We start from the raw sequence: 17,593 nt of genomic DNA, 5'->3' as shown, positions 1-17,593 counted from the left end.
CTGAAAACAGCATCAATAAATATAATTTAAACACAGCATACCACTTGCACATCTAATACTCACTTGGAGAATATTTTTGTGCCTTTCCCATACAGAACATTATCATATCATATACATGTTTCTGGTTAGGTAGCTACTATATTACACACCAAAGATTCTGTATTTCAGTGTGCACTAAATCTATTTCTCAATTACATATTTGTAAAGTATTTAGACATTATTTGGTATTATTGAATTAGTAACTGTAACCTACAAGAACAATAGTCGGCATGAAAATTTTCAACATTTGGATTCTTGCTTCCAAACTGCTTTCTTTCTCTTCTCAAAGCATACAACCATTTACAGAAGAGATGTGACTGTGAATAAGTAAATGCCATTTTGTGAATGTCACTGCAGAAATGCAAGAGTATAGTATAGGAGAAGGGATTCCACTCTGAAGCATTTGGACCTTTGGTCTCTTTAAAAAAAAATAATGGAGGAAGAAGCAGATAGAAAGGGATAAGAGCCAGACTCTGTAATTCTCAGCTGTGCCAATGAGCCAGTGAAGTCAGTCTTTAAAGCAGAGACTCATCAAAAGCTCTTTTTTCATTAGAGCTTTGCAGTCTTGGGATGAAAATGTCACTAGTGACTTATAAGAAGCAAAAACCAAATTAAAGGCCAATTTCTTTCCCTACCAAATTATTATCTATGAGTGTAAAAGAAAGTACCTAGGCAAGACCAAGGGTGAGACAATTTTATTTGTCTTACTGACAGTGAAAGTCTAATTAGACTGACAAATCTTCTGTGCTATTTTCCTTTGTGATATACACTGTAAGGAAGGATTTAGCCTGGAGCTGCACGTTATGGAAAGACATTAATCAAGATTATTGGACACTCAACAGAGAACACAGTTAGAAGGCTGAAAAGCCTAATGGTTAAAAATAAAGGTTGAGAACCTTATTCCAAGCCATGACAATGGGCTGGACTCTCCATATAGATAATGGGAAGATCCCCTCTTCTACTCTCTAGAGAGAACAGTCTGCAAGAGAGAACAGTCTGCATATAATAAATCATGAACTGTCATTCTACGGCTCTAAGATCATAGCTGAAAACATCCACAAGTAATTTATTCTTGTCACCTAAAAGTTATAGTTTGAACAGTTAGGCAAGTGTCATTTTCTGCATCTCAAGAAGTTGAGTCATGCCCTGGCTATGTAACAGAGCACACAGTTTCTGGCTCCTCATGGAGAGCATAAGTTCATCTGTCCTCCCAGAAGGGTTCTGATCTCTTTTTCACAAAAAAACTGTTTTGATCTTGGGTCCTCAGCCATCCATGCCATAGGCCAGACTTATTAGGAACCCGCCCTAGGGCCTCCAGGAGATTACTTGGTTCTCCACTTGGATTTGATGAAATGAGTGTGTTTGGAATGGAAGATGTGTACAACAATGAATAATCTCTTGACTAGCTTTAGTAATTAACTCTACACAAATTGTTTGAAAACTGAATGACCCAGCCAGAAACAAAGACAGAATGAGCCACATAAAAGCAAATGGAGAGTCTCCTAAAGAGCTTTGAACAGCAACTCATAAAAGAGAACTCTGACCACTCAAGCAGCTGCCATGGAAGCAAAAGACAAGAGAATGAGTATCACTCTAATTTGTTTTCACAGAGGTCTCCCAAATCAAAAAAATCCCTGAAGTACTTCATTAATAACTGAAGTTGTTCTTTAAATCAGCATATAGGGATAAATAGGGATTCCAGGACCTCTAACTAATGAAGTAACCCTGTGAGAAACATGACAACCTTGCAAGAATGCAGTGTGGCTCAGCACAGTGACTCTCATGCAGAAGCAGTCTGCATGGCATCTTACTGTACCACACAGAAAAACTAGCAGTTTGTCTTTCAGGCCTCTGTGGCTAACGTGGCAAAGCAGAAGTCTCTGAGAGGGTATTATTATCACAGGAGAACTGATGTGCCAGGGCCCTGAGAGGCAGCAAGAAATTAGTACAGCACATGCCACTTCTGAACAGACTGTACTTAAATTCAGGACAAAACCATGTGTGAGAAAGTCAAATCAGTGCTTCTTCTTGTGGCAGCGGGGCACAAGCACCATTTGCAACTCACTGAAACAAACACAAGTTGAAACTTCTTTCTCTCCCTTATTTTCAGTTAGCAAAAAAGAGTCAGCTCTTGCTACTTCCTTCTCTGAATCACAGGAACATTCCCAGCAGTATAGCATACAGCCATATATCTCACCTGTTTCTCACTCAAATCCTAGCTGTCCTCCTTTGCCTTGAGTTTTACTGCCTTGGAGAAATTTAGTATAAATTTATAGACATTTTAAATGCTAATTTCAGTGCCACTGGGTATTTCCAGCAATATTTTTCTCACAATTCCCTTTATCTTGGTTATTTGTCCAAAACTATATACCATGGAGATCTTCAAAAGTTGATGCATATCATAGGCCTGAACATGTACTGTGTATTTCTAAACCTCTTCATTTTCCCAGCTGTTTTATTCTAACTGTGCTCTAAAATACTTCCATCAGTACTCAGACTACCTAAGTGCAGGAGGTGTCTTGGTGTGTGTTACAAACAGAAGATATCTTTTCACTTATCATGCTCTTCTGTAGTTTCTTAGTGAGTGATGTGTAAATCTAAGTCCTTTGGAAATTCCGCTACATTTTGTAACACTTTGTGATTACTGACTTGATATTCTGCACAAGGTTTTTATGCATTTCAAAAAGGAATAGTTTAAGTTACATATGAAAATGAGTAATAAAAGTAGCACAGATACTCCTAACAGAGTAAGAACAGTAATTCTTTATCATGATTTGTGCTATTTCACATTGGATGCTTCACTTTAATTTGTATCATGCCAGGTATTTTTACAATTGGCCAGAACCGTTCTGTGCCAAGTAATGTGCATGTACAGAATAAAATGTACATTTTGAACCCTAGGAGTCTGCAATCTTAGCATAAAACAAGATACTACACATGCATACAGAAACACGGATAATAAAACAAAATAATGTGACAACATGGATTGACTTGATAAACAGTTATCTTACACCATCATCAGCCTAACTTTTTGACTACTTTTTGGCATGCATCATGATAACAAAAAAGTTTCAATGGGATTGGAAAAATAACCTGCTATTGCCTTTTGTATGGTATCAGGGAGCAGAAAGATTCCTATGATCAAATCTAAGAAGTGAACAAAAAGTACCTGAATCATGCTGATCGGAATCAGAAGACGCTAAACTTTAAACAGCCTTGAAAGCAAAGAATAACTGTTCATTTCATGAGCAGAAAAGAAAAGAGAAATCTGCAACAAGGTAATAACTAACTGTATTTGTATCTCTCATAGCCTTAGGTATCTATATTTTATGTTTCCCAAAGAGTAAACTTGCTCTATTAGATTTTTCCACCACTTAGATCTAAAATTGTAAGCAGGCTTGATGATGGTGATGTTGAACACAAGCAAGATAAAATAACCATTAGGCATCTGAAAAACCATGGCTGGAGATACTGCCCAAACAGGAAAAGACAATTTCTTCTCACTTTCACCACACAGATACTGCAACTTAAGCAGACAGAATCAAATTCCACCAAAAATAAGGAAGAAAGCCAAGCTATCTCTGCTGCAACAGTGATAAAATGGCCCAATATTGAAATGCAGAAAGTTGTAATGGAGGTACATATTGACCTTTATTTTTCTTTCAGCGGGTAGCATGAAGTGTCAAAGAGTTATTGCTTTAATATCAGCTGAGATGAGGCCATTTGTTGTGGTGCATGTGTATCCAGGAAATCGCTGCTCTAACCATGTTTTTAGAAGCACTTTGACACTTTATTAAATCTTCTTGATGCTCTTTCAGCACACAGTGGTCTCTGTAGGCTGAGTGAACTGCCACATAGGCTAGGCAGGAAGCTTTCAGAAAGAGTTCCTTTTCAGGCAAGCCAGCATCATTTCCAGCTTGATCCAGCCCATAAAGGTCCAGTGCCATTTTCTGTCCATTGGTATAGCTAAACACAGTTCTCCTGCCTTTAAAAATTAAGGAGGGCAGGATAAGAACCACAGACTATATCATTCTGGAGATGTAACTGTACAAATATTTTCTCTAAAATTAGAACTAGTCACTGCAGAGAAGGAAATTCTCACAAAATTTATGACAGACAGTGACCAAACATGGGGTAATTTCCCCTCATTTAGCTGTAACTTTATAAAATCACCTACTGGGTGTGTGAGGCTAAAAATTCAATTAATCCCAGTCATGTTGCCACCTGGATTTACAGAGTACCAAAGCAGGCACTGTTAAACCTCAGCTTGGAATTAGTTACTCTAATAGCCGTAAATTCCACCGGAGCCAGACATACCTCACAGAATTGCTGTGGTTGGAAGGGACCTCCTGAGGTCACCTAGTCCAAACCTCTGGTCAAGTAGAATCATGCAGAGTCAGCTGTCCAGGACTATGTGCAGATGGCTTTTGAATTTTAACAGCATGGACTCTCCACAACCTTTTGGGGCAATCTGCCCCCATGCTCAGTCACCCTCATGTTACAAATGTTTCCCAATGATTAGAGGGAAAGTCCAGTGTTTCAGTTTGTGCCCATTGTCTCTGGTCCTGTCACTGGGCACCACTCTGATCTTTACACTCTTCCTTCAGGTATTTGTACACACAGTTAAGATCCTCCCATGAGCCTTCTCTTTTCCAGGATGAGCAGTTCCAGCTCTCAGCCTTTCCTCATACAAGAAATGCTCCAGTCCCTTACTCATTTTAGAGACCCTTAGCTAGAGACTCCCGCAGCTCCATCTCTCTAATGATTTCAAAACGTGTTTCATTCTAGTTGATAACACAATAACATGATAGCATACTGCTGAAATAAATAATCCACAGCTCAGATTGGTTAGTCACATGATTCTTTGCACAGACAAGGACAGCCAATTGAAGGTGTTTATTTCTAATCAGTACCATATTCCGGCTGCCACAAAAGCGGTTCCAAAACCACTGCATTTTAAGGGTTGAAATAACTACTTTGGCACAATTAAGTCAGATAATCTGAAATTAATTTTTTAGTTAGGAATAATTTTTACCAAATGGGAACTGCTCTATGTTAGAACATCTACATTTTGCAAGAAACTGATCTTGACAGCGTTCCTTCAAAATTCTCTGCAGGAAGGCTATAAAAGGGAAATAAAAAATGACTCCAAATGGAAGTAATGCTCCATTGCTTTTCTCCTCATTATGAACTTCACTATTGCAGCAGTTCATCCTGTCATAATAATAAATAACCATACACCCACCTCACATTAAGCCGCGTAATTCTCTTCGGAATACATTTCCCCACATGTGGAACTTTTGAAACATAGTTAAAACCTTGTTCTAGATCACATTGTAACAATCTCACACAAATCGGATTGCACAAGATCAGGAGCAAAATCCATTCCCACTCTTACATGTATGTGCTACAACAATTCAGCCAGCTGTTTGTCCTGTGTCCAATACAGGAGGACAACATTTTTAAAATAAAGAGTTTCATGGAGTATAATTCAGAGAAGATAGCTCCTATGAACTTACAAATGAGCAGCAAGACGAATTAAGATCTGAAGGAAATGGAGAGGACTGACTGACTCACCTGGATGCTGGGCGGGGAGCGATTTTTTCGGGTGGTAGTGGTCGCCATCGTGGTTGTGGTTTCCATGACTGTAGTCGACATTTCCGGTGGCACCGAGGTTGTGGGTGTTGTTCCCAAGATGGAAGGGACTTCCCCAACGAGTCGGACGCTTCCATTGATTTTAATGTTGGGGTTGTTCTCTGCCGCCATGTTCAGCACTTTCAGGCCATTGTAATAGAGCCCGGAGAGCTGGCCTTGGAAGAGACGCCCTCTGTCCTTCCCTCCTATGGCTATTTGCGCCTGGGTGTTGAAGATCGTTAACTGTCGTCCTAGTGAAGGGGGGTGAATAACATTATTGACAGACATTTCCTTCAGTTTGCATACTACATTGAGCCCTGGCCCGAAGTGATGGACAAAGGAGAAGTAGATTCATTCTTGGGAGTGTATATGATGACTGTAGAGAAACAGTATGGAAGTGTGGTGCCTAAAAGTCATTAATAAGGATGATTAGCCTGGAAGTATGAATACTGAAAACTGAACCTTATACCTCAGCATCCACTCACACATAAAAACTCTGGAGGATCTTTAGAAATCTGAACCTGTTCTTTTGGGATTGGATGGATTTTAAACTACAAATAGGACTTCAATGTGCGGCTATTTTTGTACTATCAATTCAAACTGCAGTACCTGTCAATCTTTAGCCCATAAATACACCTCCTTTTGGACTTTTTGGTTAAAGCAGTAGGTTAACTCAAAGCCTCTTTTAACAATGCCAAGGTTTCAAGGGTTGGCTCAAAAACAGTAAAACATCAGGTAAAAACAAAGCGATATAAGAATTAAGTAGGAGTGTTATGATAGGATCAGTCATGATCTTTCACCTGTAAACTTTATGTTGTGAAGGCTTGAAAATCTAAACCCAAGAAAGAACACACATAAACATTTCTGATGTCTCTGAAAAAGCAAAGCTTTTGAAATAGTGAAGATAACAGTGCTTCAGATGGCTAAGCCCCAGAATGCCTTACTCCACTCTACAGACAGTGAAATCCAAATGTAGGCAGGGTTATGTGGTTTAGTTGAGGTCACATCTTGAGCGTTATAAGAGGTCCAATACCATATGTAATAAAAAACCCAATTATTAAAAATAAATCTAGTAACAATTGCCAATTCACCTAGCTCTGCAGGACACTTACATCACATTCAGCCTGGACTGCTCTATAAATACTGTTTATGTCCCAGGCTGCTCTAGGTTTACCATGTTAAGAAATAAATTACTTCATGAAGTGCAAAGGCAGTGCCTATAATTTCACTATTCCTCAAAAGATTAGGGGCATGCCACCTGAAATCTGCTGAATCAGCAGACAACCAGACTGGACATTGCTCAGAAGGGTTATCAATGCAGCTTCAAGTCAATCAACATTTAAATATCTTGCACTTTCCCATTTTTATGAAGTTTGATATATGTTTTCCAATCCCAATCCCACTCCCCAGTTTTCATTTGCCACTTTCTGCCTAGTCCAGGCTGATGAGCGGTGTAGAATGCCACCATGTAGGAAAGCACAACCTATGATCCACTGCTCATTCCTTCACAGCCAGTGGTTAGAGTAGATCAAAACACATGGGGGAGCTCACCAATTTTGGTCGTCGTGGCAGGTCTCGAAGCCAAGTGGTGATGCGATGTAGCATCATCTTATGGTGACAGGATGGACCATGGGGAAGAGAATGGGGACAAGAGAAGAAATGTATCTGAAAGTAGTTCCTGTCCCCAAAGAGGGCCCTAGCTAACTAAGCAACAGTATATGGAGAGGTGTAAGACACAGACATGTGGAGGTGGGCTGCACATCCCTTGTGCTCCTCACTCTCAGCTTTGTAAATGGAAAATTGGGAGTTGGTCAGGGTGGAGTGAGCGCATTGATGAGAAATGAGAAATAAAAATGGAGGATATCCTTCCCCTGGAAAGTGTTGAAACACCTGATGCGATGTTCTGCATCTCAGGAGGTTTTAAACTTGCCAGAGGCAACATGTGTCTGTTAAACATCAATAAACATGCACTGAAGCCACACATCCTCAGAACGTAAACAGAGCCTTTACTCTTGTCTATGACAAAAATAGGGCCCAGGAACAACATCTGTTAAGATATTCATTCCTCTCAGCCCAGCTCCTGTCTGAATTAGAGGACATGGCACTGTACACTGTAGAAGGTCAAACTCCTGTCCCATACCATGTCCTCAGAGCTTGCTTTTCTGTCATGCTGTACTTTGGATTTTATAAGGGATATGCTGTAAGAACCTTACTACACCATTTTCCCTTCTCTAAATATGTTACCTCCCTCCAGCACCATAATTCTGTCCATATTGTCCCTGCCCCCAGAAACTCAGACATGTCACTTGCAACTGTTCCCTTCTTCCCACCTCACACATGATAGAGGTAAAGATGAGTAAAGAAGGGACTTAGGAGTAAAAGGACTTCTTATTTCTCTAATCTTGAGATTTTATCCCTAAAAATAGATGGAAGATAACGGTCAGTTCAGTTTTCCATTTGCATTTCCATTTCTTTCTTCCCTTGAATTAATTCCCCTTTTGCCAAAGGGGAGAAGGTGGAAGGTGATAAGAAAAGAAAATTTTTTGCTTTTCCAGGTAGGAGAGCTCCCCAAACAAGGATAGGAGAGGGGTTTTCTCACTTTTACTGAAGGATTATGACTCAGCTCAGAATATCAACTATTCTAACCTAAGCTCATAGCATAGCTTTACATGTCTGTCATATTTCTTGCATTATTTGTAAGAAGGAAGACTAAGTATATTAAGCTCGAACAAAAGAGACCATGTCTCCAATTCTGGGCCTTCATCTGCATCTTCTAATGTTGAAAGAAAGTGTACACCAAGGAGGTGACCCTTTTCCAGCGAAAATAAAAAAAAAAAAGCAATTTGATTGTGTATTTTGGAGTCTTCACTGTTAAATGGTTTTCCAGATCAGGATTCATGCATTGCACCATATGGTTAATGCTGGAAACCACACTAAAAATGTGTTTGCTAAAAGAACAATCACTTGTTGCAGTCACCTACTACTTGAAATTCCTCATTCTTTGCTCTTACATGGTGTGCATGTGCATGGTAAAGACACCAGGGAAATGAACATGGAATGAGAAAAATCTTTGGAGAGAATATGCATTCTGCCACCATATGTCTCTTCTGATCATTCTTTGAATGGAATTTAGCTGAAGCCTTTTACTTCCCCCAAGTAAAATTTATCTGGCCACTGGATTTTATTGATGAAGTATTTATATTGGTAAATTCTACTAGGTATGTAATTCAATTCTGCAGTGCTTTTTTTTTCCACAGAGAACTCTTCCTACTGCTATATTAGTGTCATACTAAAGAAAAATAATGAGGTGTTTTGTAAGCATTCCGAATAGTTCAGGCTCTTGTTTCTTTGCTCTCTCATTGTCTTCTTCATTTGGAAAATGGAATTCTAATTAAAAATACCACAGAGAAATCTGAAGTGCAACTTTGCCATAGCACTAGAGGAGATTTTGGGCCTGATTTTGCAAATCCTAATTCATACTAATAGTACTTGCTTCAAAAGTACAGCCACTTACATCAAGGAGACTTTACAGGTAAGAAAGCTTTGAATAATTAAGTACTTCTGGGATCAATCCTTTTGATGAGATGCTTCTGGGTCTTTATTAGCTCATCCAATTGCAGAACAGGTAGCATCTGTTCCTTAGCAGACACCAAGTATTATGCTAAGGAAATCTGCTGGATTTATGACTACTGAAGTTGAACAATTTAAGACTAACACTTCTTTTTATATTCACATACATAATGTCAATGAAGTTAATAGCATTTAATATTTTGCTTATTACTCATGCAATTCCAGACTATAAACCTGGGCTCTTAAAATTATTTTAGACTAATTCATAGAATTTAAAAGTCCTTCAAAGCCAACAGTGATGCCACTTCAGAAAGATAATGTGTTATATTTGTTTTCCAAGAACGAACTATTTCATTATCATGAATAACATAGCAGTACCAAAGGAAGACCAAATCTACAGCATTCAAGAATGTCAATCAAAAAGTGTTTCACCTTACCTCACCCAAGCCAAGAACTCACATGGGCAAGACAGCTATTCTATATATGATGACTCTTTGATGAATCTATTCCTCCATCCATCAGTTTGTCTTGCTCCATTTTGATAGGAAACTACCCTTTCACTCACCATCTTTATAAAGTCTTCTGACAGAAGGTTTCCATGTTACATTAATTGTTAGATGGATGACCAGATGGATGAGCAGGCTGGTGAACAGCTACATAAATTACTCATTCTTATATTTTTTCAATTTGAGTGGTACCTGAATTGCTGAAAATGTCTGTCTACTTTGGAATGAACAAACCAAGTTATATTGTCTCAGGTGCTACACTGTACAATGTCATTCCCTGACACATAATGGAAAGACTCAATTTCCTTTCACTTTAGTAAAAACATAGCCCTATCCTTCTAGCCTGACCACATCCAGTGCTTTCAGAGCGCCTGAAGACTCAAATATTGTCTCTTTTAGACTCTAGTGCATGTGTGATTGTCTTTTAACAAAGCATCAATATCCACAAAAGGTAGACTTCAGTTCAAAACTTCAGGATGGATTACAAATGAAAGTGTCTTGTCATGCTTTTAAGCTCAAACTTGTAGAAGCTGTGACATAAAGTAAAAGATTTTGTGGAAAACCAAAAATGAAAAAAACAAAAAACCAACAAACCCACAACCAAACCAAAAAAAAAAAAAAAAAAAAAAAAAAGATGGGTTTCTCAAGCACATGAATTGCATCAAGGAATTAGACATGCATCTGTTTTAACAAAATTGAGGCAATCATTGTCTTTAGCGTTAAAGGGACTTTAGCAATTCAGACTTACCAAAATTATTCTCTTTTTAGTGTTAAACTTTATTTATCTATTTTAGTTTGATCTTGTAAATTAATAGGGCAACCCACTGAGACTCAATAGCATTTTCTGTTTATTGTTATCTTTAAATTTATTTACAATTTAGCTGAATTAACTGTGTATGACATACTGGTGGTAAAAAAACCCAATTCTGTTTTGGTTACACAAATATTTTTGCCTTATTTTCAATAATAATTTAGCTTTAGTTTTAAACATTACACCTTTGTAGACCAAACCTGAAAAGTGAGCAACACTGCCAGCTCTCGTTGATTGGAGTTAATAGGAACTGAGTGCACACAACACTTTGCAGGATCAGGCCCTCCACATGAAAATATTTTGACTGGATTTAGCCACATCCTTCCTGACCTTAATTCATACTGGATAAATCAATTTGTTAATTCAGCTGAGGTTAGAAATTTGAAACAGAACATAAATTACATTTTTCCAGTCCGACAAGAGATTGGTTTTCCTACCTGGAAAATGTGTTAACAACCATAGTCTAAATCAGCACAGAAAATGCAAAAACTGAGTTCAAAGGTCACCCCCTTTTATTTGCTGTACTTTCATAAATGGAAACAAGAGAAGATTGTGTTCTGCTTTGTCTAGATTTCAAGGCAAGGAGTTAGTTACAGGGCTTTTGTTTTTTAATACCACATTAACTAATAGAGGGAGAAAATCTTCCTCACTTTAATCCCACTGTATTACCAAGAGCCTAGTTCATGCCCTACTGAAATCAGCAAGTTATTCTGTTACCTTCAATAGGCTTTAAAATGGGTTCTACATCCAAGATATTTTATTTTTACGTCTCCAAATTTACATCTCTTTTCCTTGCAAGAAAAAAAAAATTACTGTTCTGACACAAGTCCCATTTCAAAAGGTCATGGACTGTATGCAGAACTTTCACTCAAGCCATCTGGACTTATTCATGTTAACAAGTTTTTTTGTTGAACTGAGGCCAATTACTCCAGGCAAACCCACAAAATTAAGTGGCACTGCCTTAGACTAAGAATTTGATATGTATTTCAGACAAATATCATTTGATTGTTCAACCTGTACTCCAGACATAGCATAAAAGCAACAGAACAATAATTTTCTCTGTCTCCCTCCCTGTAATTTAAATGAAAATGTTAAAAAATGTTTTCTTTACAACATTTTTTAAAATCATTTAATTATATTAATACAATTAGGAAATAAATAGCCATAGTGGCTAATCAGACTCATGAGAAAAATCAACTTAAAGGAAGTGGTTTAACAAGTAGATTTGAAAATCTTTTAAGAAAACTTCAATAAAAAATATATAAATGTAGCTCAAGCCCAAATTAAAATAGGAAAATCATGCAGTGGTTAAATTGCCATAATACATGTTGTTGCTCTTCACTCTTCTTCATTTGGCTTTTTTTTTTTTTTTTTTTTTTTAGAAATCATCTCCTGAATTTTTGCTTGTTTGTCATTGCTATTACAGCAAGCTTAGAATTTTGTCCCTTTAACTGCATTTTAATAGCAATGTATTATAGCATGATTTATCAACATATGGCAGGTGGAAGCTGACACAAATTATAATGAAAATTAAAACACTCATTTATGCAGCAGGCGATTATCATTTAAGAAACATTTATTTGCAGGCTTTAAAAATGAGAGTTTAGAACCAAATGGGTTTAAAATGAAAGTTTTAATGACTGTTACCTTTTTCCTGCAGCCACTCCTCTACAGGCCGGTTATATTTGAAGGGGATTTTCTGTTTTACCATTTGGAACCGTTCACTATCAGTGTTGCCTTTAAAGTTTAAAAAACAGCTTAAAAACAATCTGTAAAGTCAATGAAATAGTTAAAACATCCTAGATTTTTTGGTTTTTTTATGACCTTATTTAGCTATAGATAAATAAGTGCGCACGTGGGTACATATATATATATATATATATATATTTGAAAAGAGAGAGATTTATCTTTAGTAGAGTGGAGAATAGTTATACATCCAATTGCCTGAGGTTCTGGAAGGTCAAAGAAATTAAAGCCTACAAAAAAAAAAAAAGATTCTCAGATTCTCCTCAGAGTATTTGTTTATCCAAATTGGTTAGAAGGCATGTGCAATTTGTCTGCAATGTGAGACCTTGCGTGAACTCAGTGCCATGAATTAAAACATTCTGATCAGACTCTGGATCTGATTGCATATGGACATGGCACAGTATGTCAGTCACATAAACACACAGTAGTAATTTGAAAAACCTTCTTGCACTGGTAAAAGACACGTGTTAGGACTAGAAACCCAGTAAACAGGAAAAAAAAGAAAGGAAGAAAATATAAGAAATTGAAGCCAAAGTATCTAATATAATTAGTTAAAAAAAAAATCCAAGCACCTAAGAATGGAAAGAGAAACAGAAAAAAAGAAAAGTAAAATTTGATAAGAGGAAGAACTGTTAATTAAGGATACATGAAAACTTCTGTTCAGTTACCAAAGACTTGGGCCTGTTGCCAGAATAAAACAAATGCTTAAAAACTAATTTAAATAAAAGCAGAAATAATTGGCCAAAATGTAAATTGTGGCAATTACAGTTCCACTGTTCCATGTTGATGGATAGTATCCTCATCCATTAAAGTGTGCTTTGGTGGAAAGCTCCTATTACTTGCACAGCACAGAGAGGCACAGGATTCACACAAAGCCTCTGTCCAAATTCCCTAGCTACTGGAAAATTGTACAAGTCAGATGGAACCTCTAGTAGAAAGGAGCAGCTCAGTTTGATGGTGCTAGGAAAGACAGAGAACAAGTGCCATCATTCTGCTCTTTCATCTTCTTCAGCTAGAGTAATTTTCTGATTAATTCTAATTTTTGCTTCAAGTATTATTTTTACAAAAACTCTTCAGACAGGCATAAGAGAAGTCCTTTTTTTACATGCAACATTATAAAATTGTAGAAAAAGGATTAAGCCCACAACTTACTGAAGTAATGCTACCATAAGCAGAAGTTCAGTAAATCAGTTGTGCTCCAGTATGTGTTTTGAATAAATGGTGGTCAAAGTCAGCAACTGCTCTGCACAATTTGCAGTATTGCCTTTAAAGTCATACATATAAATATCCTAATGGGGCTTCATATTTATTTGACTTTCTGAAACAGATGCTGTAATCTTTTTTCAATATAAAGAGACACCAATGAAAAAAAGGGTAATTAAAAACTAAATCATGGAAGTTCAGCCAGTCAAGAGCAGACACTGTCATACAGCAGGGAAAATGACTGGTGAATGTCATGTGTTTGATCATCCTCACTGCATAGCTGTTGCTCAGAAATGCTGCCAGTGAGTGTGAGGTACCTGCTGACCACAGCTGGGCTCTCCAGCAGCACCTTGGGACTGCTGACTTTCTGCTGCATGTGAAAAGCACTAGAGCAACACACCAGATATAGTCCCACAAGGGTTCATATGACCTAATCTTAAGGAATATTTGTAAAAATCATCATCTACTGTAAGCTCAGCTGTAAGGAAAGCAGCAATTTGCATTTGGGTTAGTATCTCCAACTATAATGATGGACATTGAGGAGCCTTGCTGCTTATTTGGGGTACAGGGTAAAAAAGAAGCAAAAGCATTTAAGAACAACTTTACTGGCCCAATTGCTTATTACCTTCCTGAAAAGTCAGATGGCTTTTTACCTTCCATATTATATATTAATTGTGGGAAACTCCTATTCCCCATTGCAGGAATATCTAATTAAGCACCATCTGACACACATTATTGTTCCACTTTCTCTGTTGCACCTCAGATGCCTGCCATATACACTTGGTTACTCAGATAAACTAAAAGGAGAAGATAAAATTGAAAATGCTTTCTGAGTCATCTGCCAAGTCATATTTAACAATGTACTGTGGTGACTTGGAGTCACTCACAGAAATGAAGTTACATTTAAGTACATTCCCAGCTCTCATAATTCATATCAGCACCACCAAAAGTCAATTCTATACTTCTATGAATACATATTCCTAAACAGAAAATTTGAAAATTTGAACCATGTTCAATCCAGGAACCAAGAAAAAACTGATAAAGAGGAGCTGAGTTAATATAAACAACAACAAAAAAAAAAAGAAAAAGAAAAAGAAAAAACTCTACCTAAAGCTAAAGAGACAGTAATATTAACAAAACAAAGATATTTGATCTGTTTAGTAATAAGAAACTGAAATGAAAGTTTCTTTTCCTGCAAATTCTGCCATTCATTTAAGCCTAGGGGCAGCTTACAGGACAGGGAAGCAGACCCATTGGTTTGTGGAGAAGAGAAACAAAATTAAGTCAAGCTCACTACGAAACCAATTTTTTTTAAGATCAGTTAGCAAGACATTCAGCTTAGGCCTTTTCTCAACACACTCATCCACGCCCACCAAAACAGATCAATCTCATAAATGCAATCATAAAAAATTCTGCATCTCCTTTAGGATTTTTTTTGTTTAGTTGCAGTGTGCCTATTTTTTTTTTTTTTTTTTGTGTACAGGGAAAGGGTACTAGGTCCTGAAAAATTCTCAGAAGGCACTTCAATGGCACTTAAAGACCTTAATTTCTCTCTCAACTCAAACTTGAGGACTTACAAAGAGGTTGCTACTGCATCTATATTGCATGTGATAGTGACAGACACAGTTTTGATAGAAATGGGGGTTATTCCCCACTTTATAGAGTACATTTTGAGCTAGGACTGGTTACATGAGTGCATTGATAATATAACATTGATGGGCAGGCACGTTTTCTATAGCCCCAAAGAAATTTTCTAACACTATTTACAAGCAACAAGAAGCTCCACTGTCTTCATCCATATCAGCATGCACATGAGTAACCTTTTACTGCTGGAAATAAGATCTTTTTCAGAATGAAGACAATTCAGAGGAACACTAGAGTCAGCCAGGGGCTGGCATGGACTGCTTCTTCCTCTATGTGAAAGGCTGACTGTAGAAAAGAAAAAAACGTGGTGAATTGAAACTCCTCAGAAATAGGGTGTCTGACAAGAACAGGCCAACAAGACTGAGGTAAAAAAAGGAAGTGGGACAATCAAAAAAGACATGATGATGATAAATGGGTTTCTTATAGCTCTAGACCTTCAAGAAAGCCAGAAAGGACAACTATTCCCCACCACATCTTTAAAAACTGTTTTTTTAAAATCAGGTTTAATTTAATTTTATTATGTTATTATTATGCAGATATATTCAGCGAGATTAAAATACATATAAAAATCATACCTTTAAAAGCGATGAAAAATTGAAGGGCATTAGAAAATTCAAGTAGGTTTATATTGCAACATTAGTGTCTGATCTATTATTTTTTGGTTTGTTTTTAAATTTTATTTCAGACATAAGTAAGAATGATTTTTAAAAACATGTGCATGAGAATGTGTTTACTTATATACCCAATTACAACAGTGAGGTAAAGAGCAACCTTTTCATTGTTAAGTACTTAGAATAGCCATTAAATATAACCAAGAGAACCACACAATTATTAAATTAATACTGACTTGGAGTTGTGCTTTAAAAAATAAACACAACATTTGATATGAGAGCTCAAAAAGGAAATATCATGGTTTGCAACACGAAGTAACATAACTTTGGCATGAAGAAAGCTTACTGAACCTCTGACAGCTGAGGCATGATGTGATTAAAGGTGTTTCTCGTCCATCTTCGTACACATAAATTTTAACAATCCTTTTGTGACCTCAATGCAATTTCTTTCTATAGTTGAATGATACAAACATTCAAACAAACTTTTCATGTAGCTAATATAGAGCCTCTCTTTTTTTCCTTTTGAGTCCAGATTTGATTCCAGGCTGTTTTTCAGAATAGAATACACAGGATAGAGTGGTTTAAATTTTCAGAAAATACTCCTAATCACATAATTCTTCTGCATTCAGAATCAATGTGGGTCTCAAAGGTCGCAGGATATAGCTTTTTTATAGTAAAATTGTGTTGATTGGTTTTGCCACTTGTGATTTACTAAATATTTTCCTCCCGTAGATTCTAGCTGCTTTAATGATTCAAGTACCAATAGGATAGGCTCATTTTAAATGTTTCCTCTTTTTTCCTTCAACCACATAATAAATTCCTGTATATCAATATGCCTTAGATCTGCTTAACAAACTTAGCTTCTTCTACAGAACTGTGCCTCATAAACACATTATTTTGCCTATCTTTATTCCTTTTTTCATGTAAAAATTCTAAAGCCAACTGTGAAGACTAGGATTAAAAGAAGTCTTTTGTCCCGTTTAGGACTTATATGCACAATTAATAGAAATTCTGCTGCATCTCCTAAGTTTTTCAACAAACTGCTAAGCAATCAGACTTTTATGACCTCAAGGATTTTAACAGTAACATCTTGAAATCTTCTAGATTCTTGAATCTTGGTTAACCTGAATATTCTAAATATTTCAAATACCATTGCTAAGGGCTAAGTACTTGGGAAAGGAATATGGCAGAAGTGCTCTATGTTTTTTTTGAGTTTTCTTGGATTGTCCCTCTTTTTCCAAAGGAAATGTGGAATCTAGTCATAAAAATAAGGGCCTACTGGTTAAATATGATCAGTTGCTGACATTGTGTCTTTTTTCTGAAGCCCTTGGTATCCCTGCTCTACAGACTATACTGATAAATAGATCAGATTCACTTTGAACTTCAGCTTTTGATAATCTTCAATTTAGACAAACTAAAATGAGGGGGAAAAACCCCAAAATAACTTGTTTGTGCCAATCACTACTGGCAGTTCCCACAGGAAATACTTTTTATGCGGTGCAAGAGTCCAAGGGACACAGTTTAAATTTGCTCATGGGCAAAGCAGAATTTTCTTCCAAAACCCTTCAGTGCTTCAAGATGTCATTCTTTTGTGCTGATGCTTCCTTTAAGAAAACAAGCAACCTTTATTGCATTAAGCTTATTTCTAAACCAAAACGGAATCTTAAGCCAAAGAAAGTACAAGAACAATTGAAGCTCTGAAAAATCTTGCTTCTTGGCCTAGACCAATCATAATGATTTACTACCTCTTAGGTGTGAAAGAGAAAAACTGAAAGGTTCCAGCAAATTGCACCAGGCAGAAAGAAAGTACTTGCTTTTAGGTTGCATAT

General features: G+C 36.9%; 1 protein-coding gene across 20 annotated transcripts in view; it reads right to left on the bottom strand.

The window, feature by feature from the left end:
- The window catches only part of NRXN3 (neurexin 3), an 868,815-nt gene that overhangs the window by 100,879 nt on the left and 750,343 nt on the right, over positions 1-17,593 (bottom strand). For 9 of the 20 annotated variants that reach the window (XM_077180570.1, XM_077180572.1, XM_077180566.1 and 6 more), the window contains 3 exons: positions 12,208-12,297; positions 7,225-7,281; positions 5,617-5,924 (listed from right to left, as the gene is read on the bottom strand). In XM_077180570.1, the coding sequence (XP_077036685.1) occupies positions 5,617-5,924; positions 7,225-7,281; positions 12,208-12,297 (455 nt within the window). The remainder of the gene's footprint in view (positions 1-5,616; positions 5,925-7,224; positions 7,282-12,207; positions 12,298-17,593) is intronic. The other 11 variants (XM_077180568.1, XM_077180579.1, XM_077180576.1 and 8 more) reach the window with 2 other exon arrangements.

The sequence above is a fragment of the Agelaius phoeniceus genome, chromosome 6 (genome assembly GCF_051311805.1).
Source record: "Agelaius phoeniceus isolate bAgePho1 chromosome 6, bAgePho1.hap1, whole genome shotgun sequence".
Taxonomy (NCBI): Eukaryota; Metazoa; Chordata; class Aves; order Passeriformes; family Icteridae; genus Agelaius; species Agelaius phoeniceus.
Note: the sequence above shows the minus strand (reverse complement) of the source record. Positions and strands in the feature narration are given on the sequence as shown.